The sequence below is a fragment of the Montipora capricornis genome, chromosome 6 (assembly GCF_036669925.1).
Source record: "Montipora capricornis isolate CH-2021 chromosome 6, ASM3666992v2, whole genome shotgun sequence".
Taxonomy (NCBI): Eukaryota; Metazoa; Cnidaria; class Anthozoa; order Scleractinia; family Acroporidae; genus Montipora; species Montipora capricornis.
In genome coordinates this window covers 3,507,378-3,517,377 of record NC_090888.1, presented here as the reverse complement: position 1 = coordinate 3,517,377, position 10,000 = coordinate 3,507,378, and the positions used below count along the sequence as shown (strand labels likewise).

General features: G+C 37.0%; 1 protein-coding gene across 1 annotated transcript in view; it reads left to right on the top strand.

Moving 5' to 3' along the window:
• Nucleotides 1-10,000, top strand: part of LOC138051311 (GMP synthase [glutamine-hydrolyzing]-like) — a 47,457-nt gene that overhangs the window by 9,109 nt on the left and 28,348 nt on the right. Inside the window, exons 7-9 of the mRNA XM_068897494.1 lie at nucleotides 723-815; nucleotides 914-967; nucleotides 4,508-4,619. Coding sequence (XP_068753595.1) covers nucleotides 723-815; nucleotides 914-967; nucleotides 4,508-4,619 — 259 coding nt within the window. The remainder of the gene's footprint in view (nucleotides 1-722; nucleotides 816-913; nucleotides 968-4,507; nucleotides 4,620-10,000) is intronic.

The following is a 10,000-nucleotide window of genomic DNA, read 5'->3' as shown; positions in this document are numbered from 1 at the left end:
ATGTAATAGCAATGCAAAGGTAATTACAATTCATATTAATTTTAAAATATCCAAAATAACATCTGAAAATAATTATGTAAAATCATCAGTGTTCTTAAATGTTATGGTAGAACTACGGCCAAAAGATATTCTGTCAAATTTATTTAGAGTGTTTTATAAGATTTGCTTTAAATGGTGCAAAAGAAGATAAAGACTTTATCTTTACGGGTAGACTGTTCCAAATTATACTGGCTTTCTTTCCTTTTCATTAACTATGCGTTAGATTGAATTTAAGGTTATCTTTTAGATTGTAGTTAGTCTCGTGCTTAGTAAAGAGATTTGTGATACTGGGTGGTGAGCACTAAGTTATAATAAGCTTGGTAAGCTATGCATGCCATTCTCTTTTTGTAGAAATATGATAAGGAGTGCCATTTACTTTAGATAAAACTTTATGCTTTGGGATAGAGGGGCTGAGATTATGAATAAGTTGAGCAGCACAGCTATGAGATTGCTCCAAAACCTGAACTTGAACAACCCTATAGAGAAATACAATAGGTTGCAATATTTATTATTCTTTGTCTTAACATGTATTAAGAAAATGTGTGCTATTTTCCTGAATTAACTGTTCCTTTCAGTTTTGTGGCCTTTGGCACAGAAGACATGTTGTAATGCAATTATAGGGAGTCGTCAAGATTATGTTTGCCACAGTTAAATGAGCCTTACAAATGTCTGTCTGTCAATAGGTTGCAGGTTTTTGTGGAACGTACACTGTAGATTCTAGAATGGAGACTTGCATTAGGCAAATTAGGAAGACTGTTGGCGACATGAAAGTTTTGGTAAGTACCAGTATAATAGTTTTTCCCTGAAATACAAGTGTTTATAGTCTTTCAAGGTATTTAAGGGTAGGATTTATTTTTGATATTTATCTTCCCAGGCATTATTGAGTGGTGGAGTTGATTCCACAGTGCTGGCTGCCCTCCTTCAAAAGGTAAAAAATAAGAATTATTATTACAGTATATGGCAAGCAATCCTCTGGCTAAATGGAACACTCTGCTTGGCTGGTTTTCGGTTGGGATTTTACAGTACAGACCATTACCATGGAAACAGTCTGTTTCCATATTTTTTGTCACTCCCTGGAAATTCATTTGAACGAAACACAAAAAGTTTTTAAAAAACAGAATTTAAGGACGTTCGCGCCCAAAACGTTCCCACGTACAGATTTTTTTTAAACTTGCCACACAGAAAGGTAATGATCTACTTTTGCCAAAAAGGCAAAAAAAAAAATGGGGGGTCACAGTGCTCGTTTTCGAGATCATGAGGTGCGTTTTTAGAAGATTGCATTACTTTAAGACGATCTTAGCTTACAACTGTCAGCAATAAAAAAGCTACATGAGTGAAATTTAGATCAGGTAAGCGTACTCAGTTCAACATAACTAATATAACTAAATTAACCTTTGCAGCTGATGTCTTTTTCTGAGGTGAAATAGACCTTGAAAAACGATACATATTAGTCTAAGAAAGAAAACTTCGGTCGCACGAGAGCATAAAAGGGCAAATATTTGTAACTTCTCACGTACAGATTTTTTTTGTTTTTTGTTAAAATGGACAAAATCAAGAAAGGAAGTGATCCACGGAAAGAAAAATGGGGGTCACCGAGCATTCAAGAGAGTAAAATCGCTGCGAAGTTCTCAAAGCGATTGTCTATTCGCACTGTCACACCATTGCGTGACATTTCCGAGAAGACCTGGGTCCACAGCTATCCCATGATGCCACATACTTTCATGTTCCATTCTTGTGTAAAATTTTTGCGCCTTTAGCATCTTGTTTCCCTGCGTGGTCTACGATGCATGACGTGTGCGTGACATGTGCAAAAAGATGTGCAGTAGCAATGGGCGCGAACGTCCTTAATTGTTTCATCACAATGGCACAAATATTATAGCAAGCAGAATTTAGGTTACATGTAAAAGGTTGCTGTTCAAAGTTGGCTGATGGAAGACAGAGATTACAAACATTCACTAAGTTTTCGCTCAAAGAAAATGTGCCATATAATCAACAACTTGCTAACCTCACTTGCTCAGGACCGTACTTGGGAATCTTGGCCATAGGTCTTTTTTGTACAGACCTCGCATACTGCCATGACCTCGGGCCAATATTCCACAGTACGGCCCTTGCGCTTGGTTAGTAAGAGGTTAATTACAGTACAAGGCTTGAAATTGCGACTGAATTTTTTCCCTTTAGGTTAGCAGTTGCCACTTTGCTGCTCTTTTTACTAAAATAAATCAAGAAATGACAAATTATTTTGTTTCTCACCTTGACTTTTCTTTCAATCTGAAGATAGCGTAATTGTTGCGTAATTTGCTGCGATGTTACGTGTACAACTCCATTCCTTCGATATCATTGGCCATTTTCAGCGGTTTATTTCAACAGAAGTATTGTGGGCTCATATTTTGTTTTGCTACACCGCTGACAACACAATGCAGCACGACGATTTTGCAACTAAATTTTGCGAAATTGGGACTACATTTTCGTATCTTGTCGCAAAATTGTGACTGGATTTTTTCGCTAATTTCAAGCCCTGAGTAACTGTAAAAGCTCGTGTATAAGCCATACTCGTAGATAAGTCGCACCCCCAAATTTCAAGCATGATTTTGAGCAAAAAAAAATAAAAACTTGAAAAAAGCACTCTGTTTGTTCACAGTTCATGATGTACTTGCCGAAATCTAATGCTGTGAGTTTGCAGCAACCTTAAGAAGTAAAAAAAGCTCCTAAAATACCTTTTAAAAGCTTATCTTTAATGATTTTCTCTAATTCTTGGGTCTGGCAACATTTGTCTTCATTGTGAAAGCCCAAAGTTGAAATAAAACAACGACATTTGAGCGCAAATGAAGCGCAGGAAACGATACAAAATGTTTACTTAGTAACCACACAGAAAGAAGTCTAGACAGAGTCACGTCATTCACCACGATCAGAAAACAGCATGGACATCAGCTGTGCGTGTATGTCATGTTTATAAAGACCCATGGAAGCCATGGATTGGAGACAAACATGTCACTAAACGAGAGTTTAACAACCCCATGGAAAACATGCCATGGAAAACATGCCATGCAAGTATTGAATGGCAACAAAACAGTCGGCCATTTGCCTTGTGAGTTCTCCCTAATAGCGTGGTATTTTCTCGCATGCGGTGGAATGATCAATGTTGAAGTGATTGGCCGAAGAATATGTTTGATCTTTATTTACTGAAGATTTTTATTTATATATTTACAAAATTCGCCCTGAGGCAGATGGGCATACAATAGAACACTAGGTCCCCTGCTAGGTAAACCCACCACCTATATAACCATCCCCCTAAAATGAATTGATACCCATTCCCTGGAACCCCAAAAATAAAAGAAAAACCAAAGGAAAGAAGTATTCAGAAAACAAGAAAGTTAACAAGAACAACTTATAACAGTATTGGCCGTTTTGGTTATAAAAATTAACGAACACGGGGTAAGACCACCATCGCCAAGCACATGCAGACGCATTACAGTGACACCTCCAGCCTTTCGAGACTTTTCAGTATTTTAAGGAAGTGCAAAAATAAATGGGACTGCCTTATGTTTGAGATGCTGTTCATAAGGGACTTAAAGCCTACTCCCGTGGGTTCCCAGTCTGGCTGGTTTAGGCCGATTTGGGTGTTAAAGAGTTAAAAAAACAAAAAGACTCTGTTAGCTCAAAACTGTTTTAAAATATTTGTTTGTATCACTTCGCTTCGTGATTTTATCGTTTCTACTTTCATTTTTCATTTTAATTAGCAAGTTCTCCCTAGTGTATTTTAAGAACAATATTTGTATTCTTATTCTGTATAAAAATTCCTCCTTTCATTCCACTCAACTTTATATCTTGATAATGGTGTCACGTCGACATCAAAACATTGATTTTATAGCGTTAATTTTTGTAACCAAAGTTTTTAAAACCAAACTTCTTGTTAGATTAGCGGTTTTGTCATTTAAAAAAAAGCCCAGAAGATCCCTGACGGGAACGCCCACTACAAAATTGAACAAGGTTATCTAGATTAATGTCAATAATTCCATAAATACACTTATAGAAAAAATAATAAATCAAGATATTCCACCCAGTAGTTAATGGGTATGAGGTTAAGGTTTAAAAGTGTGTGTTTTAGTGTTATTTGTGACCCTATACAAGCCAGTTTACTCCCTCTGAAATCAATGGTCTCGTATATAAGCTGCACCCACGATTTTGAGCCCTATATTTCGGCAAAAAGATGTGGCTCATACTCGAGTTTTTACAGTATTCTCTCAACTGCCAGGGCACAAACAGATGCCTATTTACTAAACATGACAGAGCAGAAGCTGGGGCGTCTGACCACAAATCTAGCTAGTTGTTAAAAGAAGCATTCAAACAGACACAACTGCGTGCAAATCCAATTCCCAAGCTTCTGGGCCACGCTGGCAGCTGCCATCGTTCTTAAATCTTTCACACCCTAACCATGAAGGGGCATACAATGTTTCTAATTTTTTTTCAGGCGCTATCACGAGATCAGGTTGTAGCTGTGCACATTGACAATGGATTTATGAGAAAGAATGAGAGCCAGCAGGTGGAAGAATCACTCAAGCGACTTGGGGTTAGATTAAAAGGTAAAGTACACTAAAAGGCTGACACTGAAGAGCTGAAGTCTGACACTTTTACATGTATTTTCATCGAACTGGAACTACCTTTCCTTGCGGACAAGGGAACCTAAAAATAGATCAGTCTTTAAAAATGAAGTGACATAGGCTTACTATGGAAATTGTTTGCTCCTAATCATGGGCTTCTGCTTGAAAGTAAACATGTTTTTTTTGATGGATTACATGTACATGTATGTGTTATTGCAGTTTTGCAGGATTAACAAACTGATAATCATCAGGGCCTGGTTGTTCAAAAGCTGATTAACTTAATCCAGGATTAGCGTAAACTTTTGTTTCATGTTTTCAACTTTTTGGTGAAAGTTTCTTTCGCTTATTTCTGTTTTTCAAGATTGACTTCTTCGAATGTAAAGTTTTGCTGAATATCAGCGTTGAACGGCATTTGGAAGTAGAAAAATAAACTCCTTGGTTAAGTTTTAATCTGGGATTAGAATTAATCGGCTTTTGAACAACCGGGCCCAGGAGGATTAAGCAAAGTCAAGATGGTGAAAAAGATGATGCATATGGCAATCAGAGATATTCAGTCTTTGTGCTTGTTGCAAAGCTAGATTTGTAAGAGATTTTGCCCCTTTGGGTCGTTGAAGATAATTATGCCACTGTACAATGTAGTATGCAAAATACTGTATCTGCACTTGTGATCATCAAGCAATTGACAAAGTCATAATGTACGATGAGACTTGTCTCTATTGTTGGTTACCACAATATCATATCTTACACCAATGACCTGATTATTCTAGTTTGGTTGGAGTTAATTTTTTGTTCTTTTTGTTTGCAGTTGTAAATTGTGCTCTTCGGTTTTTTACAACAGCTCAACAGTAATAGCTGGCAGAAAGGACCACCAACTGTCAAAAAACAAATCACAAAAACATTAAATGTTACAACCAACCCTGAAGAGAAAAGAAAAATTATTGGAGATACATTTATTAAGGTTAGAATTGAAGGATTGTACTGGCAAGTCCTTGAAGAAAATAAGAACTGGATGGAAAACTGCAATCCCGGTGAAAATTGTATTTTTAACTATATTTAAAATGACTTTTTTTTCTAATAAGTAGATTTTCATTGAGACACTACTTGGTTATTGGTCTTCTTCCTGAAGAACATTGTGTTGGGTAGGGATGGGGAATGGAAGGCAGTGTTGGCCTTCTTTCCATTTTCTGGTTCCAAAAGGATGAAAAAGAGGTCTAAACTTTGTCTTTTCCAAGAATGTAGTAATTATCAAACTTCAATCTTGGGCCCAGGGAAAACCTCTGGTTATTCTTGTTTTTTCCTTTGGTTGGTTTCTTCGGGATTGCTGTTTTTTTTTTTGGAAAGGGACAACATGTAACAATAGAGGTTTGGCAAAAGCAATTTAATTGATTAAAAACAACAAAACTGGAAAGTTTGAAGCTGAAAGTAGGCTTTGGCACATTATACTAGCATTGTTTTTAGCATAATAGGGTGGCAAAAGTATTGAGCATAATGCCAGCATTTTACAGTAGCAAGATTGTTCTATCGTTAAAAAGGAAAACATCTGTCTAAAGTGATGAAATTCGCCGAGAAACAGCCAATCGTATATATTTCTGAGGTTCTACTTTCTAGCCAAAACTAGAGAGAGCCTGGGTCTAGTCAATGGCCACATTCATACTGGTCAGTGGTTCAGCGTGTGCAGCCGTCATTGTTTTTTTTTTTTTTTTATTTGATATTCCAGAATGGACTGCTCAGGCAAATAGCCCATTTCCCAGTTGCTGCACGCCTCAGTTTCAAAGTGAGTCCTGGTGCACACCATTCAAATGGAAATGAGTTGCGTATTCTTATGCAAATCAAACTCATTTCCCTTACAATAGTTGAGCACCAAGACTCACTTCGAAACCGAGACAAACAGCAACTCGGAAATGGCCCATTTGTGTCTATTATTGTGTGTGCATTGATGGAATTTTCAAGCATTTTAGCAAGGCCATAAGAGCATAGTATATGGTAAAAAAGTTTTGAGCATTAAGCATTCATTACCTTAATAGCAAAAATAATTATATTAGAAAATGTGCCAAAGCGTACTCAGAAACAAAACAATGTGCATGGATTGGAAAGGGAAAGGAAAAGGTGCTTACCTGTAATTCCTTTTATGATCTATGTTGTAGCTGTCAAGGTACTTTAAATGATGCATTGTGCAATGTTTGTTTCCAGATTGCTAATGAAGTTATCAATGAGCTGAATCTCACAGAGCATAACACGTTTCTGGCACAAGGTATTTTATAGACATTTGCTATTCACACACATTTACCTAGATATCTAACATTATTAAATTCTCAACCTCGGTTATTGCATTTCTCGTGCTCTGATTGGTTTACTCAATCTTGCTTATCAGCTCATGTACCTTAGTTTGACCCTATATGGCAAATAATTGCGCTAAGCATTGCTAAGCTAAATTATTTTTGCCGGAAAGCGAAATTCTCTATGAATAAAGCAAAAAAAACCGTTTTTGTAGAGAGTTTGGATCAATTCCGACGTTTAGAAGTACGCGAAAAGGTAAGAAGTGTTTTTGTGATTAGCCTGCGTCTGTCTGACCACCAGGTATTACACAACATCGCATCTTCATCAAGTTTTTTCGATTTCGCTCGGATTTTCTAGCTTTTTCCGCTCGTATTTCGTACTTCCAAACTTAAGGAATTTAATAAAACAATTATTCTATTCGCCCTTGTAGGATATGAGACTGGTTATAGCCAACTCGGCGCTACGCGCCTCGTTGGCTATTTAACATCTCATATCCAACGCGCGCTCATGGAATAATTGTTAATTAACTTTACAAATATTCAAACTACAGATACCAAACGCACAATTTCAACCCTTTCACGTGCAAGCAATTAAGCAATAAAGGTTCTAATACAAGTTGAAAAGGGGAAAGCCTTCTATTCTTGGAAGAGAACGCGTTGCAAGTCCAGTTAAAGCGGTGTTTTTCCCGATAAACTCAAAATTGCAAAGATTCTTCCTGTTTTTAAAAGCGATGACCTTTCTCTGTTCTCAAAATCGGCCTATTTCTATTCTCCCCTGGTCTCTCTAAGGTTCTTTGAGAAACTCTTTTACCTCGGGCTATCGGAATTCCTTACAAAGTTCAATATCCTTAATCATCACCAGTACGGTTTAGACCTCATCACTCTATTGCTATGGCTATCTTAGAGCTTGTCAATAATATTTATGAAGGTTTTGAAAACATCAGTACACTTTCGGAGTCTTCATAGATCTTAAGACGGCTTTTGATACAGTCAACCATGAAATACTTCTGGATAAACTAAATTTTATGGAATTAGAGGAATTCTGTTAGCCTGACTTTGCTAGCTATTATTCACTCACAGACAACAGTGGGTGTCATGGTTCCAATGACCCATAACATCTACATATATTAATACGGCTGTATGTGGGGTTCCACAAGGTTCAGTGCCTTGGACCCTTTACCTGTTTCTTTTATATTCATCAATGATCTTTTTCATGTCTCACATCTCCTGTCAATCATTCTCTTTTCTGATGATACAAATAGCTTTTTTGTTCGTCATAATGACTTGGCTACCTTAGTAACCATCGTTAATGTAGAGCTCGCTCGTGTGTCTTCTTGGTTTAGTTCTAACAAACTCACTGTCCTATCCTGACAAGTCTAAATTCATCATTTTCAACCCACGTCCGTAAGCAGATTAACCTCTCAGATATAAACATTTCTATAAAATAGTCCCCCATCACACGTTGCAGGAAGACACATTTCCTTGTAATTAATCATTCCATACCAAATCTACTCTCTCGGACTACGCACTATCTCTATTGTCTGTGATAAAGTTCTCTAAGTTAATCTGTGACGTTTTGTTCAAGGCAAGGCGATACTTACCTTTGGATACTCTGAAACTATATATAATGCTTTTCTTTCCTTGCCTTCAATTATTGGACTCTAATTTGGGCTTCTACGTATGTTTCTTACCTTGAGCCACTTTATGTACTTCAAAAGAAGCCATCCGTATAATTACTTTCACCCCCACGCACACCTTCTAAACCCCTTTTCTCTAAAAATAATTTTATTTCGCTCCATTCTATCTTAAATTCCATGTGGCCTGTTTTGTTTTCTCACATTTTAACAATATTCTGCCTACTCCTGTTTCCTCGATCCTTCATTTTAACCATGAATATCACGATTATTTGGATCGTTCACGTTTTAATCTTCATAAAACCAACCACAAGTATCAATTTGTTATCACCTGGCAGGCTCCTGTTATCTGGAATGATATTCCGTTAACAGTGCGCAACAGCTTACATTAAGTAACTTAAAAAAAAATTGAGACTGCGTTTTCTGAATGCTGACTTCGTATATTGAAAAATTGGCTATGGACTCATTTCCTAATTCGATAGTCTGATCAAGTCCCTTGGGACTAAATTGTAAACTTTGTGGACAATTGTTAATGTTTTGTTTTTGTTTTTGTTTTTTTGTTTCCTGTATTTGAATACAATTTCCTATTATTTGGAACAATTATACTAGGGTTACTTGTTTATGTGCAATTTATTTAATTATATTATCCTGTGTGTTTGTAAATTAAGTAGTCATATTAGGTATAAGTATTTTAGTTAAAGCCTCCTTCTATCATGCAAATTTTTCACATTATGTTTGCTGACCATATGCCATTTAAGCCTCCGGCTTCCTTGGCTGTTCTCATGTATTCCTCAGAGTTTGATGTGTAACAATAAACACATGTGCATGTCAATTTTTTCAAAACCAACGAGAGGCAAATTCGAAGATAATGAATCGCAATGGTCAAAACGCATGCCTGTGATATGTTTGTGACTGTGACTTGAGCCCACTGTGTCTCGCGCAATCCTTTACCGTAATTCGCTGTTGTTGAGCCGTAGAACATGTGAAGTAGCAAGTGAGGAATCGGTCGCTAAGTAAACCACCGTGCATGCTCAAAACAGTGTGTTTCTACCCATGGGAGAAGTCTTTTCCCGTACTCGTGAGCCCAGTGAACGCAAAAGAAAGAGACCTTCTAGCAGGGAACGCCTCAAAGATTTACTGGATCGGTTTAAATGTCTAAGTGATAAGAAATGAAGTGAAAGTTCTTCTTTTGAGGCTGCTCTCACTTGTATGATATTTTCATACAAAAAACTATGAGAAGAGAACTCCAGTATTCAAAACTTTCTGTTGCTCTCTTGATGCTTCTTAGGTACTCTTCGACCAGATCTTATTGAAAGTGCTTCGTCTTAGCAAGCAAGAAAGCCGATGCTATAAAAACAACACCACAATGACACGAATTGGTGCGAAACCTCGAGAAAAGGTATTACCAATAACTGTAAGCCTGAGCGGTGTCAAAGTAATATGTACGGTGTTT